This window comes from Macrobrachium rosenbergii, chromosome 17, assembly GCF_040412425.1.
Source record: "Macrobrachium rosenbergii isolate ZJJX-2024 chromosome 17, ASM4041242v1, whole genome shotgun sequence".
Taxonomy (NCBI): domain Eukaryota; kingdom Metazoa; phylum Arthropoda; class Malacostraca; order Decapoda; family Palaemonidae; genus Macrobrachium; species Macrobrachium rosenbergii.
The window spans coordinates 28451768-28468817 of record NC_089757.1 but is presented as its reverse complement, the minus strand read 5'-3'; the positions used below and the strand labels follow the sequence as shown (position 1 = coordinate 28468817).

Sequence of the window (17050 nt, the reverse complement as noted above, 5' to 3'; positions counted from 1 at the left end):
AATACGCACGTCTAACTCATCTAGACTTTGTTTGTCCAACTTTTCGGGAATGAATTGCCCAATGCTTTTACGTTATCAAGATTTCCGAGAGACAGGATCACTTATCTTTGTCAGCAAAGGTTCCAAACTTTTCAAGGAATTGAACTGTGACATTTCCCGTCAGATATCTCAAGTAGTTCCAGAACTTTTATAATTTTCGATATGAAACGCTTAAACTAACATCCCTTTTAACCTAATCAGTGAAATAATTATTTAGTTCTTAGTTAACTTTGACAGGTCGCAACCACTGTGGATTGTGTAATAGGCCTGACAACCTCACTCCCGTATCTGCGTTTGTGTGTGTGTGTGCGTTTGTGCGTGCGCTCGCTAGCATGTGGAATGGTGAAAAGAGGGGTAGGTGGCGTGATATCTGATCATTATCTGGCTAAGTAAATGTGAAAAAGTATACTTCAATTTCAGATGGTAAGGATGGGCTCAGAATTATTATTTTTTTATTTTTTTAGGGAAAATTAAGTCAAGTAAGTTTAATAAACTTATAGGGAAAGATGGATGAAATTGAGCTGCGGATAAAGATGCAGAAGGTACGCGATTATGTCGAATGCCAATGAAAGAAAATAGGTGGGCTCTGTTTCAGTGAACTGCTTGCTTAGTACTTACTAAGTACTTTCTAAGTAAGTACTTAAGTACTTAGTACTTATTTGGTGCTTACATATGGAGTAAGAAAGAAAGAGTGTGAAATGTGCAGTAGAGATATGACGATTTGGTAACCAGGTTAAGAGGTCAATCAGGACTCTTTGAGAGAGCTGGGTCACACGGGGAGAATGGAGGAAGACTTGTTTGTGAAAGTGGGTCATGATTCCAGAACTTTGATGACACTGAGGAGGGTGGCACGGAGAAATTTCTGGATTGGATGGAACGACATAGACATAGGAATAGAAAGGCAAAAATTTTATATACAGGATGTGCTAGACTCCATGCAAGGGGAAGGCGAGTGAGTGGCCTAATGTGCGGTAGCTCTGGAACCTTCCCTGTTCGAAGAAACGGTTCTCTCTTACGAGAATAATATCATCAAGATTTCCAAGACAAATGGCGTTCTGCTTCACTAAGACACTCGACTCACAAGCTTCGAAGAGAGGCTGAGGGCAAGAAAAGGCCATGAAAAGAATGTTTCGTTGGAAGGGTACAAACTTTACGGTATCCCGAACCGCTTCTCTTCTCTCTCTCTCTCTCTCTCTCTCTCTCTCTCTCTCTCTCTCTCTTAGTATTTATTACCAGAATCTCCAAGATTCGGTTCCATAGTTAAGTTTTACTAGCGCTCTTTCATGAAGAGGTAAATAACTTAGAAGGGAAAGGATATATATCGTATGGACTCTATTTTAGCTAACGAGAAGTATGTGTTCACGATTTGTGTAGAGGTCCAGAGCCTTTGCTGAAGTGACGCCAGGAAAAATATATACATCAGTCAATCCAATCCTATCATTATTTACATTCGTCATATCCCCACTATGGTTATGCGCAGTAGGGTGTCCCTATTAATTATGAAATATATGCGATGGGCATTAGAAAGAAAGCGCCTTACTATCATGGAAGCGTGAGAGAGCTTGCAAAATAGAGGTGAGTGGCTCAATGCGTTTAGGATATCCGAAGCGCTGCTAATGAGCATTTTGTGTAGATGTTTGAAATAACGTATGTTATGGAAGTTTTCTGCACCGCGGGTTTATCCACATAATAGCAGTTAAACTAGAATGTGGCAGAGACCGTTGTGTTTTCCTCTGGGGAAACTGCTTAATGTTACACAGACACGCACACACATACACACACACATATATATATACATGTATGTGTGTATAGAGAGAGAGAGAGAGAGAGATATGGTGTTGAATCAATGAGAGCACGAATGAATGAAAAGAGGAAGGGACATAAATAAAGTGGAAAAAGGGGCGCTGAAAAGAGATTTCTCTCCCTTCTGTTTTGACCTATCTTTGCCTCATGTTATATGCATGAAGGTGAAAATGCATATATTATAAAAGCGAGTGGCAGCCTGCCTAGGGCTGATGTTATACTTTACATTTTACCTATATATGCCTTGTCGCTACTTCTAGGGTCTACTTCAAAGTATTTGGAGAGTCAAAGGTGACCGAAAACTATCTTGTTTTTCTGTGTTTTGCTATTTCTTTTCCTCCTAAGATGTGAGACAAAAATACTGTATTTTTTCCTGAACTCGTATCTGTCTCTTTGCCGCCTTCTAAAAAGTTCCTTTACTATTTTATGTAGGTACTGAGCTTTCGTAGTTTTCTGAATTCCTCAATATTTCGTCGTTTCTGATTTGATTTTAGATTGTTAACAAAAAGACGATTGGAACATTAAATGTTTTCTTTCGGTGTCAGCAGTTTTTTTTTCTTTTCGCTGAATGTTATATATATATATATATATATATATATATATATATATATATATATATATATATATATATATATATATATATATATATATATATATATATATATATATATATATATATATATATATATAGATGCGTTCCTTCTTTTTCCTTTCTCTGTTGAACTGAATCAACCGTTATTCTTCTGGTCAGCAATCCTGCATGTTCCTCGTACTTATTCCAGGTCTTCTTTACCTTACCCCCAAGGTGGTTTGGTTATCTCTTTGTGAAGATGGTCTTTCGGTCACTGTGTCATTAGGGTAAAGGAGGGTCATTCTTCTCAAGCGCCCCTAGGGCCCGGTCCACCTACCGGCAAGATTTGACACTCAATCCTTGGTTCTGCGTCTTTTTTCTCATACGATCTCCTTTCTTCCAGAGGGCAAGTCTCTCATTTCCTTCCTGGTTTGACCCTGCCCTTTTCTCTGCCATGCTTTCTTGTTTTTTCACCTTTTCACGCCCGGGTAAGATAAAAACGTTGATTTTGCTGTCCTCTGGGCGTAATTATAAAGAAACTTCGGCTCAATCGAGTTTTCTGTACACCGTATAATCAAGGCCACCGAAAATAGATCTATCTTTCGGTGGTCTCGGTATACATGCTGTATGAGCAGCGGTCCATGAAACTCCCAGCCACGGCGGTGGCCTGTCCTGTACCGTTGCCAGACGCACAAGCATGGCTAACTTTAATCTTAAGTAAAATAAAAACTACTGAGGTTAGGGGGCTGGAATTTGGTATGTTTGATGATTGGAGAGTGGATGATCAACATACCAATATGCTGCCATCTAGCCTTAGTATGTTGTAAGATGTGAGGGCAGACAGAAAAAGTGCGGACGGACAGACAAATAGCCGTCTCAGTGGTTTTCTTTTACAGAAAACTAAAACGGTGTATAGCTCTCTTTTTATAAGGGAAAATAGGTATATATCATTATCTTCTCTTATCTTTATTGTGAGGTACACTTAAACAGCAAAAGAGACATTCCGAGGGGACGTCGCCGTAGCTGTGATGATGATATTTAGCTAAATACTAGATACCACCGCAGTCACCCAAAGGTCACTTCGTTTATTGAGAATAGATGTCTACGACGTTACTTTATCGTCACGAATTCATAATTAAGACAGTTAGATTTTAGCACTAGAACTAGATGCAAATAGATTAATGGGACTAGAACCAGATTCAGTTAGGGGATTCATCTTGAACTACGAGTATGATCTGGGACTGGAGCTATACGTTGGATATGGGTGTCGACAGAAGTCTAAAAGAAACTCTTACGCATATCTTATTGATCAGTGGTACACATGAGGAAGCATATAGTGGAAGGAGGAAAGCAGATTCGATATTCTTTCACAGATATTTAGAATCTCTCTCGATCGATCGATCGATCGATCGACAATCCTTAAGCTAAGAATACTCAGTTAGTGCAAGAATATCGGAAAGGTTAAGGTTAACGATGCAATAAATAAAGAAAAAATTTTATGTGCTGCTGTGGAAGATTTCTTGGGAGAGATTACGTTCATGATTTATTGATATGGGTGATTATAATGGGTGCTGTATGTGTGTGTGTATATATATATATATATTATATATATATATATATATATATATATATATATATATATATATATATATATATATATAATATATATATATATATATATATATATATATATATATATATATATATATATAATATATAATATTGTATAGTATGTATATATATATTTGCTGCCCATAAGTTCAGCAAATACTCAAGTGACATGCCAAGAGTTATAACCATACTTTTTCCTTAGGTATCATGACCCTCTCTTACCTCCCTACTCCAAATTGCTTTTTTTAATCAGTGATCATCTTTTATTCCCTGCTCTCCCTTTCGTCCCAGGGCAAGAAGCTGCCCACTGATGACATGGAGGAGGGCGAGGTCTCCGAAGAGGACGAAGGAGGCGAGACCAAACGGAATAACAACCCGAAGAAGATGAAGCTCTGCAAGGAGCTCTCCTCCCTCATCTCGCTAAACAGAACCAGGTTCACCGATTTCCCCACAGCCAAAACTAAACGTGAGTGTGTTTCATCTCTCTCTCTCTCTCTCTCTCTCTCTCTCTCTTTCAGCTGTTCTTGGTATTGCCCTCTCTCTCTCTCCCTCTCAGCTATACTTGGTACTGCATCTCTCTCTGTCTCTCTCTCTCAACTATTCTTGGTACTGCATCTCTCTCTCTCTCTCTCTCTCTCTCTCTCTCAGCTGTTCTTGGTATTGCCCTCTCTCTCTCTCCCTCTCAGCTATACTTGGTACTGCATCTCTCTCTCAACTATTCTGGTACCTATTCTTGGTCTCTCTCTCTTCTTGGTAATCAGTAATACTGGAATACTGGGTGCTCTCTCTCCCTCCCTCTCAACTATTCTTGGTACTGCATCTCTCTCTCTCTCTCTCTCTCTCTCACTCTCTCTCTCCTCAATAATGCTAAGTACTGGACTCAGTTTGCCCCTTTTTTTTTCCTTCTTCCTGGGAATTTAACTGTAGTTCAAATAAATGCTGAATATTTTTATGGAAATAATTCATGCTCATTTATAAAAATATATTCATCACCATTATCTGATTACATTTCGAACATGTTATTTTACCTTCGCCAACAAAGTCGTTTTTATAATCACGTGAGACTCGTATATGTTTGGTTATGTGTGTTTCTATCACATTGCCAGCCAGATATACAAAGAGTGATTTTAAAAAGTAATTTAATGGAAATTTTCTCGATTAGGTTTAGGGCAAAAGAAGTAACTTTTCCTTGTCCCTTTAGATTTTAATGCAAATCGTTATCCAAATGGAGATCGTATATTTGCTTTTGCCTTGTTAAAGACAAGCTCCTAGTGCATTCTGCTTATCCTTGTATAAGCGTCAAATGTTTTCTGTAATATTCATTGTGATTGTTTTATAAATTAACGGTTTCTTACTGATACCAGTAAGAGCAACTAAGTGATATTTCGAAGGTTAAAAACCCCAATTTTCTCGTGTACAGTCCACTGTTCAACAGCATAATTTTCACTAAAACATCAGATTTTAGAACTTGACCTCTACCTTTAAGATTAAAGTCTGAAAATAGAATATTATACATATATATTTATATATGTAGAATATATATGTGTGTGTATAGTATATAATATATATTGTATAAATATCTATAAACATATATACAGTATATGTATATATATATATATATATATATATATATATATATATATATATATATATATATATATATATATATATATATATATATTACACAATGTGTGCGTATCGCTTGTGGTACGTTCACGCGCGTGTGCGCATGTACAGGTAACTGTTATATAGAAATTACATACGAGTATACTGTGTCAAACTAAAACTAGCACTACATTGAAACTATTCATAACAAGTACATAGAAAGTGCTTGACATACTGATATTACTAAGGTTAATTTTATTTGATTAGTATAACAGTAATAATATTAGTTACCATTGTAGTAAATAGTCGAGGTTATCGAAGGAACTCTTGTTTAATCGTTTTAATCCTTGTTGATGTCTAGTTGACAAAGTTGAAAGGAAACATTTTAAGATTCCAAAACTTAAAAGAGGCGAGAGGCCTGATATACGATGCGAGAACGAGAAGCAACGGCGCGCGAGAGAGAGAGAGAGAGAGAGAGAGAGAGAGAGAGAGAGAGAGAGAGAGAGAGAGAGAGAGAGAGAGGGAGGGAGAGGGAGAGGGAGAGAGAGCGAATCAAAGTTCCAACACCAACCATTTACAAATACGATGGAAAAAGTTTAAAAAGCTAAAGCGTCCTTTTACTGCTAATCAGCGTTGTTTTAGGAAAAAAAAAAAGGAGTTAAAGAATGTACAAGAGAAAGTTAAGGCATTGCCGCCGCCTTCATATCTTATATGATGAAATTTTAGATACTGATGCAGCTGACTGGTTGAGTTACGTTAATTCTTGATAATGATAAAAGGCAGAAAGAAAGACTAAGAATGCATACGCCATATGTGTGTCAACATTTCATTCATACTCTTCCTTAATTGTTAGCAGTATCAGAATTAATTCACGTCAATTCCTCGGATACAAAACAGAAAAAGAGAAGAAAAAAATACTGAGCGATTGAACCGCCCTTTCGTTTGACAAAACTGAATCGGACGTGAAGTGTGGCTAAAGCGAATTTGCAAAGAGAGATACCCGTTGCCCCTGTCCTTATGTCATTACGCGTCTTAACGCTGTTACGCTAATCGCATTTGCCGCTTTCGGACTCCCGGGATTAGATTATAACTGTCGGGTCTTGTGTTTCGTTCGTCATTGCGCCTCGCAAAGAAAAATATTTTCGCCGCTCGTGTTTTCCCTTGCTGCTTCAAGATCCGTGATTGATTATAAATAACATTCGCCGTGAAGGCAAACCTTGCTCGGCTCAGGTTGAAACAAGAGAAGAATTAAAAATATGTATGACAACGGTTTTTCTTTCACTGGATGAGAGAGCTTTCTCGCAAAATGTCAGATATCACGTGATCTTGAAACTGAAGAGATGACGAATGTTTCCAGGGATGGATGCTTGCCGTGTACCCGATGAACGCTGCAAATGTTAAAAGTGAAGCGGCGATTGTTTTCGCTTTTTGGTTCATTTAAACCACTGTCCCTTTTTTTAAGAGCATGACAATTAACAAAGAGTATTGTATGACACAGAGTTAGTCGGTTATCTTGTACGTTTTTTAATTAATGGAAATCCGACATGTTTGCTACGTGTCGCACAACCGATCGGCAACGAATCTCCCAATAAAATTTCTTGCCAATATCGGATTTTGTTCGGCAGTGGTTGTCGTCGTTGCCTGCCGATTTTCTTGGTTGCCAGTCGCACCCCTCGAGTCTCGTGTGAATGGGGTCGTGTACGTAGGTTATGCGTTTATCCGTATCTCTCATTTATTGATATCAACAGTTTTTTTTTCTGACTAATTTGATTTTGAAATGGATCTGGAAGCGAAACTTGACTCTCTTGTTTTGCGGTTGGCGAAGGAATGCGTTTCCTGAGTGCTTTTTTTTATATATATATTCCCATCATACTTTAATGTAAAGCAATTCATATAAACAAAAATAGAGTTCAACCAAGAAAACCGACAAATTTTCATTTATTACCAGAGTCGATGTTTTTATTATTGGCAGTCTTTGCTTATGCCAAGCTCTTGTTTTTAGAAATTAGAAATTGCGTTTGTTTGACTTCATATAAATTCGTGTGTAGTGTTTGTCCACTTCCTTTAACATGTTCATTGTATCATTGTGTCCACCTCCTTTAACATGTTTACTGTATCATTTTGTCCACCTCATTTAACATGTGTATTGTGTCATTGTGTCCACCTCCTTTAACATGTTTACTGTATCATTTTGTCCACCTCATTTAACATGTTTATTGTGTCATTGTGTCCACCTCCTTTAACATGTTTACTGTATCATTTTGTCCACCTCATTTAACATGTTTATTGTGTCATTGTGTCCACCTCCTTTAACATGTTTACTGTATCATTTTGTCCACCTCCTTTAACATGTTTATTGTGTCATTGTGTCCACCTCCTTTAACATGTTTATTGCATCATTGCATTAATGAATCCTTTGGTATTTTATCTGTAAATCAGGGATTTATGAAAAAGCAGTTTATTGAAAAACTCAAGATCTGGTAGAAGTAGGTAAAATTTTAAGCACGCAACAAGAAACACATTTTTTTTCTGTCAAACAATAGCTTGGCAAATTTGAGAACCACTTCTGCGGGTTTTAAAGAGGTGGCCTTAGTTTGGTTAACTTTCTTCTGTATATCCCTGTAACACATTTGGAATATTTTGCAATAACAGCATCATTCTTTTAATTGGAAGAGAAGTATTTTTTGCCGACCTGTAATAAAACTTTAATTTGTTATTTGTTTCCTTTAATTTGAATTTCGTGTTTACATATTGAAGCTACCTATTGTGTATTGTGACAAAGACGCAATAAGCATGATATGGGAAGTGGTAAAAACAGCATAAAAATATAATATAAACAAATTCAAACAAATACAATAACTATTTATTTTTTAAAGAAAGGGGATATCAACAAGCTTAGAAATGTGGGTGAAAGCTAGAATATCATTGTTCGTAAGACAGACAAAGAAAGTATTATTATTATTATTATTATTATTATTATTATTATTATTATTATTATTATTATTATTATTCGTTACATCGTATTTTCCTTTCCATTTACAGAAGATAAAAACGAAATGTGCAGTCTGAGCGAGTCGTGCGCGGCGAAGCTGACCCACGCATGCCCCGAAGACCTGGTCAACCACAACAAGAGGTTCCTGACGAGGGTGTACCCGAATTCTTCCAGAGTCGATTCTTCCAATTACAACCCACAGGACTTCTGGAATTCGGGTTGTCAGATGGGTAAGAATTTTTATATGGCAGACACTTGTATATAGTGACACAAGAACACATATATATATAGTATATGTATGTATATATATATATATATATATATATATATATATATATATATATATACATACATATACACACATATACATATATACACACATTCATACATATATCCAAAGCCACAAATATCGTTTAGTATCTTACACCCAGAGGAAATCACAATTGATAAGGGGTTCTGTCCCGGACAGGATTCGAACCTGTCCCCTTTGTTTAGAAACAGTGATAAACAGTCGACTTTCACCACCCAGCTATCAAGCGAGATGGAAGTTGATACAGACTCTGCTGTACACATGCCTGTCGAATTCAGGTTCTGTATTTTAGAATCGATATCGGCTCATCTTCACCATGACAGCTGACTGGTAAATTTGCAACACCCAGTAATTTTCAATATTTGTGACTTATACAAGCGTGCCTTTTTTATATATTCACAAATATCAAGCCACAAATATGAAATTTTAGCATCAAGTTCACTGTACCATGGGAATAATTTACACCCAAAAGAAAATTATAACTGGTAAGTATTTCTGCTTCGGCCAGGATTCGAGCCTGGGAATTTGGCTTAGAAACAGCGATAAACAGCCGGCTTTGACTTCGACCACGCGGCTATCAAAGGTTAAAAGTTGATGTCGACTCTGCAGTACATATTCCTGTTGAGTTCGCGTTGTTTTGTAAACTTACCGATGACCTGTCGTGGTGGAGATGGGTTGATATTGATTCTAAGTACAGAACCTGATTTGCTATGACAAATACATTTCATTTTTTTTTATATTTCATATATACTCGATTATTTTAAGATTTCTGCTCTGTTTTCTCGGCATTTCATTAAAGATTTTACTTACAGAATGCAACATTCCAGCTGTATACATTCCACGGCTCTGGAATATTGTTATAATAGTGGTTATGTCGAATTTTGCATATTTTTTTATTCTATATGTCATCGTTTATTTGTTAAAGATTATCATTTATATTTCTTTCTAGTTAGCTTACTTATTCTCTGTTCCAGTGGTACCACTAATATTGTTATAACTGAAGCATTATATGCCTTGTTTTAATATTGATTTGGTTCTGCTTTTATCGTTATTATATTCTGCAGTTTGGGATTCACTACAAATCACTAATTCTCTTTACAAGCCGCGTTAAAATACCGCTCTGTGGTGGTCATGTTATTTACATTTAAATCAGTCTAACCATGTCACATCGCTCGTATTTTCCACTTTCATTGCTTCATTCGGCCTTAACGATTCTCTCTTCCAGTGGCGTTAAACTTCCAGACTCCAGGGCAGATGATGGACGTGTACGAAGGCAAATTCAGAGCCAACGGCGGATGTGGATACCTCATCAAACCAGCCGTCATGAGGGAACATATCTCCGTCTTCTCGGCCAACTCGAGAGAAACCATTCCAGGAGTTGCTCCTCAACTCCTCAAAATTAAAGTAAGTTTATTCTCTCTCTCTCTCTCTCTCTCTCTCTCTCTCTCTCTCTCAGATACTATAGGATAATGGAGCATGCAAGGCACTTGTATAAATAATGCGTGTTCAGACACAATTCACGGAATCGCCGTCGTCGTCTCTCTCTCTCTCTCTCTCTCTCTCTCTCTCTCTTAGATGCTGTGATAATGTAGCATTCAAGGCACTTGTATTTATAATGCATGTCTAGACACTGAATTCACGAAGCTCTCTCTCTCGGAGGGTCAGCGATGATGGAAGCAACGTAACTACTTAAACCGAACTCAGAAACTGCAAACCGTTTATCTCTAACGTCGGTAACATTAATCAGTTTTTACACTGCCACATGTCACTTGTTCCATTATTATTATTATTATTATTATTATTATTATTATTATTATTATTATTATTATTATATGCTATTTGCCGTTGCTTCTGACGGCTTGCCATAAATTGCAGCGTGACGGGAAAAACCGCTTCCGGTAACGACGCTGAAAAATCCCATAAATTGCTGATCGGGGTTTTGCCAACATGGGAGAAAGAAAGGAAGGAAGGAAACCTGACCACACACACACACGCACATCCGGCATCTCATTTTTGAAAGCCGGAATGAAAAGTGAGAGAGATTAGGTTTCCAATTTCTCAAACAAATCCCTCTGGAATGGGTTCCTAAAGATGCCTTAACCAAGGGGGCTCCGGACGGTAATAAAAGTGCCTCTTGTGTTGCAGTATACTATGCAAGCAGGCAGGATGCGACACGAGAGGGGAAAAGATATACAGCATCGGTAAAACGGACGACTTTATTGCATAAAGGTGCTCAGCATTTAATTATTGTGATTGCGTTTCTTTTTTCTAGTCGAATGTTGTTATATTTTATTTTTGCAGAATTTGTATTGTTATTGAGTCTTCGTTCTCTTTTTAAATGAATACAGTGGCTGATGCTCATGTGAATTTATACCGAAACATGCAGCCTCTTGTGCATTTATGCTGCCCATCACTACTCCACATTCACTTTTTTGTTTATCTTTCTCCTATATAATTTTCAGTAAAAAAAAAAAAAAGTTTAATGGGATGAACGCAGGGGCGTCATTTTGGGGGGCCGTTTGCCCCCCTCAAGACACTGATGTCTCCCCCCTAGACTTTGAAATAAAAATAATAACGACAATAATAATATTAATAACAACAACAGTAAAATTCACTCCAAGGTGTGTGTGTGTGTGTGTGTGTGTGTGTGTGTGTGTGTGTGTGTGTGTGTGTGTGTGTGTGTGTGTTTGGGGATGGAGACTGCTTTAATATTAACTCAATACAGCTCTTATATGGCTTCAAAATGCGCACAAATTTCGAAAAATTTCTCAGGGGGTCTTATAGCCCCCAGTTGATAGGCTCTGCTTCTGCTCATGACCCTACCCATACCATATAAGTTCTAAACCTTTGGCCCCACCCCCCACACAAGAAAAATCTGCAAATGACACCACTGGATGTAAGTAACAGTGGTGGTTTGTGTAGTCCAGGTTTACATACATCTGTAGGTGCCTGTGTGTTTTTATGCTTTGTAATTCTGATGTCCCTGTCTAATAAATGTAATAGACTTACTTCAGACGATTACGCCACCAAGAAGGAAAACTCCTCTCCTTCTTGGTGGTGCATTGTTCTGTTAAATGTAACTTTTCCTGTAAGATTTGTCCTGCATCACCGAAGTCCATTATTTTATGAAGTCCATTATTTTATAAATGGCAGATTTTATGGAATAATGAGCCTATCTGTAACAAAGCAGATTAAACCCACTTTAAGGTTACGTCATTTTTTTATTTCGAAAAGAGCTCTCAGAGAAAATTTTTGGACTCCTCTTCAAAAAAGTAACAACCCTATGACCCATGGATAAATTTTGACTCATAACCTGCGTGTGTAACTCGACATCATTAGTGATATGAGTCTCTTACAAAAATTCTGTCAGAACATTCAGTCTGTGCCGAATTACTAATTTCTAAGAACCATGAATTAATTATGTGAAATATAATTATAACTCCAAGAGCTAACTTTCCCGAGTAGCCATGTTATTGATTAAAGTTAATAATTGTGGTATTGTGGCCTTTGGTAGGTCTGGTTAACTATTTAATGATGATGTGAGTAAGGCAGTAGTCAGCTGCAGCTCCAGGAATAAAGTCACTCTTGTTAAAAGGTTATAAACGGATGACCTGTTTTTCTCTAAGCCTCGAATCCATTTCCAGGTGATAAGCGGGCAGTGCCTTCCTAAGCCCAGAGGGTCGACGGCAACGAAAGCAGGCTTCATAGATCCTTACGTTGTCATTCAAGTCTTTGGCATCCCTGCAGATTGCACCGGTAAGATTGCTTTTAGCAGTGTGTATACGTATACGTTTTCCGAAGATCGTCAATGCTAACAGTTGTAGAAAACGTTTTTCGCCATCTCCAAAATTATTGTAATTGTATTGATCTCTGCTCACGTTTATTTTTAATGTTTTGTGCTTAAATTTTGGAAAATTTACATATTAGCGTTTCGAGAATAATTCCCAGTTCACCTCCACTCCCTCAAGCAAACGGTTTTGGGCGCATTGCACACCTAAAGCTAGGGTATCTCAAATAACAGGAAACCCTTTTCACACTAACCCAAGTTTGAAAAACATTTCCCATTTATACTGTTTCATAGGATTCAGTAACAATTGATGTTACTCATTTTCTTTTAAGATTAGAATTCCCCATGAGCGGAAGTTTTCTCATTTCTTTATTGAGTATTCATTTCATATTACTTTTTTTCTCATTCTGGCTTCTGCCGTCTTTTGTCTGTCTCCTATTATTCTTTTCCTTGTACTTGCCCCCGGGCAAGACCAGTTAATAATAATCATTAACCTCTTCGTTTAGTTGACCCTAATACTTCATTTTTTTTCCATACTTCCCCAAGTCTCCTAACCTCAGATCATATTTAGTGCTATCTCGTATACTCTTCCTCATTTCTTCCTCATAATCAATTATGAAATGATTTAATGAATTGGCTCGATACAGGAATCTAACCAGACTTCGGAAATTTACAGCTAAACAAGTCACGTGTCTCTCATACACATCAAGGAACAGCAAAAATATGAACCCTAAAATTCTTGCTTGTAGTAGCCTATACCATTTGATATAGCATAAACCCACAATCTGCATGAAAGTTGATTTTGAGGCAGATAACTTTATACATACCACTACGATTGTAGACAATATTACTGGATTAAGGGTAATAATTCTAGTTTATATTAATGCAGACTTTTACAGTTAATTACATAAAAGTTACTTTAAATACAGATTTGTGCTGATGAATATATAGGAAGTTGCCAGTTCATTTAATTACATGAATTTTCTATATCATTAAAACATGGTATGACTTTTTGTGTAGTTAGTAATGTCTAAATTTCTTTAAGGAAATTTTGATTTCTATAAGATGCACAAAACCATTAAAAATATTAATAAAAACCTCGTAATTAACTGGGCTTACGTGTAAATAAATATATCAAGACAGGAATGAAAATTATTTGTTGCAATATCGGGCTGGTCAGCTTTTAAGGCATTTGACACTGAGCATATTTATATGCTATAATAGGTTCAGTAATATGCTCATTTCAGATCATTAACCTTGTTTAACCTGTAAAGGTCAAAGCTTGTGAAGCTCTGATGGATAATAAAGAATGGTTTAGGTTATTCATCTCTCCTATTTTCGAGAGATTTTCTTCTTTATCGGAAGAAGATGATGAAGAAAACGGGTGAAATCTAGAAAGCTGGTTGGTCAGAATCGTTACATTTACTCAGTTTTCTCACCGTAAATTTATATGTATTTTTATCACCGTTAGAGTGTTTTTTTCTCACCGTTAATATGTTTGTATTTTCTCGCCCTAAATGTATTTGTAGTTTCTCACCGTTAATTTTTTTTCTTTCTTTTCTCACCGTAAATTTATTTGTCTTTCTCTCGCCTGTGTCTTTCTCAAAGTTTCTTTTATATAGTAATATTACGATGTAGCGCATCCAGCTTTGTGTAGCTAAATCCGGAGTATCGAAAGCTTCCTTGGCATAGGAGTTTTAAACTGTTTATTATTAATTTCAAGGAAAATTCTAGTAATCTCACAGCTGTGCTGTTGACTGAGCCTTGACAGTTGTCGCCTGTGTCCGTGTAGAGACGAGCTTCCAGTCAGTAAGTTACTACGCATAGACGTCCAGGATCCTTTAAACGACGTGGTTGTAGCTGCTCTCACTCTTAACTTACGACGTAGATCGTCGGCGTTCCGATTTTCACATTCCATTTATTTTATCCGAGTGATTACTGGCTGATAAATTTGTAGACTTAATCGTAATTGGTATTAATCTGATCATGACGCCAGTGTAGGCTATGCTAGTATAACTTAGGACCCTTGAATCAAATAAGACTTTTGGTGACCATATATAACCAAGGGAGATACTTAACCTAACCTAGGACGACGTGGGATAACAAAGGGGAGGTAGATTCTTTCCATTTAGGAAGCCGTTGTTGCCTGTTCCTTTAAATCCCAGTTCATTGCTGGACCCCACGACAGTCACTTTGGATGCCAGGACAACGTCTTGTAAGTTGTGTTAGCCTAATCACTGTTTAGTTAGATTCTCATGCAACTGTTACAGATTGCATTTAGAGAAAAAAAAAATTGTGGAATTTAAAGAGGCGCTTTTCATGAAGGTATTTCTTTGTATCACAATTCCATATATTTGTTTAATTGAAATTATGTTCATGCCTTTTCAAATTCTTCGACACCTGCAACAGGTAGGTAGGTATCCTACAGGAACACTTTGAATGGCCATTTTTATTAATATATCTGCTACTAGGTTAGTTTTCTTTTATTATGTAGAATGGGTTGTTTCAAATATTTTGGATACCCAATCTTGATTGCTCATTAAGTCATAACACTTATTGTAAACTTTAATGTAGCTCAACTCAAACAACACGGGTAATCCTGCTTGAAGGTATAACACCCTTTATTAATCTTGCCACACTGTTAATATTTTAAAGCTTCTTAAGTTATGTCTTAGATTATGGTAGAGTTCGTATAGTCCACTTGATTCTTGGTAGTTTGTTTGGAATACAATTCAGGTGTAGCCCATGTGCCATGCCATGAAATACACCTTGCCTGAGATTAGGCTGTCTGGTAAATACATTTTTTAATTACCAAGGCATTAGGCATGTATTAAAAATATACTAATCACACTTTATGAAAAATGGATTTATGGGAGTTGTAGAATTTAACTATTTATTCTTTACAGATTTCAACACTTTGCCTGAAACAGTATGAAATATGAATTGTAAATAATGCTGTGCAAGTTACCCACTAGACAGGGGGTTAACTTTTTTTTTTTTTTTTGTGATTTGAGGACTGTGTATGCATATGGTGATTTGAAAAGCTATGTGACCTCATATTACTCCATTTGCAATGGCAAATATGTGCAGCAGGTGTGCTCATAATTCTTCAAATTGAATATTTCTAGTGGACATAAAGCTTTGTCATTAGTATCAGATATTAAGGAGATGAAACGGGTCATTTCTCATTTATTCGACATAAAGCCAACAGTACAACATAGTGCTACCTCATCCCCAGCACATTATAGTGCCGCAGGGTAATACCTTTGTGCCACTCACAAGCTTCAAGCAGCAATTGAATTGAAAGTCTTGTTTGTTTTCAAGTCATATTTACAAGAATATTTGGAAATATAGTCATACAGCATAGAATTATGATTGTAAGATACAAAAAAAAAAATTGAAATTGACCAAAAAATATATACTGTAGTATGTGTATGTAATTCTTTTTTCCAAAGGGAAGCCCTGCTAAAAACACACACAAATTAATTGGGCAGCCATGCTTGCTGTATATATTTTAATCATCATACAATCAGGGCCTAAAACCACTTACTTTATTCCAGAGGCAAAAACAAGAACCGTAAGCAACGACGGTAGTTTTCCCATCTTTGATGAGAGTTTCGAGTTTCATATAAATCTACCAGAATTGGCACTTGTTAGATTTGTCGTTCTTGATGATGAGTACATCGGCGATGACTTCGTGGGGCAGTGTACCATTCCTTTTGAATGCATACAAACAGGTAATCAAGACGTTTTTGTGCAGTTTTTAGTAAAAAAAATATATATATGTATATATTGTTAGACATGACTAGATTTACAATACTGTATTGTTGTGGACAGGTCTAATCTTAAAACTCAGTCATACAGTGCATTTCTGGTGATAATTTTCACTTTTTATTTAGCTTTGAATTCAGCAGTTAATTAGTAATCAATGCTTCAAATGTATTGTGTGTTTTTATTCATTTTTCAATTAACTGACTGATGAAAACAAGTATGAAACAACAAATTCTTCAACTAATGCCTTCTTTACTCAGGGTATCGGCATGTACGGTTATTATCCAGTATGGGAGAACCAATAGACAATGCTACTCTGTTTGTTCATGTCTCGATTACCAACAAAAAAGGTGGAGGGGTAAGTCCGAATTGGTATTATTTTTATCAGTTTACGTATACCATTAATAATTATGGTATTATAAGACTGAGTAAGATGGCTAGTCCCTACCCTAGGGATGTTGTATACGCTCGAAATCAGACCAATGTACTTACCTTTATTTTGCATACTTAAATAAGGGCAAATGGTGAGTGAGATGGCCTTGTACTTAAATGTGGAGTTTG

The 17050-nt window shown here is 36.7% G+C and overlaps 1 protein-coding gene across 5 annotated transcripts in view; it reads left to right on the top strand.

Annotated features, from left to right (window-relative positions):
* The window catches only part of LOC136847823 (inactive phospholipase C-like protein 2), a 607840-nt gene that overhangs the window by 573554 nt on the left and 17236 nt on the right, over positions 1-17050 (top strand). For all 5 annotated transcript variants that reach the window (XM_067119761.1, XM_067119760.1, XM_067119762.1 and 2 more), the window contains exons 11-16: positions 4316-4490; positions 8672-8851; positions 10157-10335; positions 12576-12687; positions 16279-16455; positions 16750-16847. In XM_067119761.1, coding sequence (XP_066975862.1) covers positions 4316-4490; positions 8672-8851; positions 10157-10335; positions 12576-12687; positions 16279-16455; positions 16750-16847 — 921 coding nt within the window. The remainder of the gene's footprint in view (positions 1-4315; positions 4491-8671; positions 8852-10156; positions 10336-12575; positions 12688-16278; positions 16456-16749; positions 16848-17050) is intronic.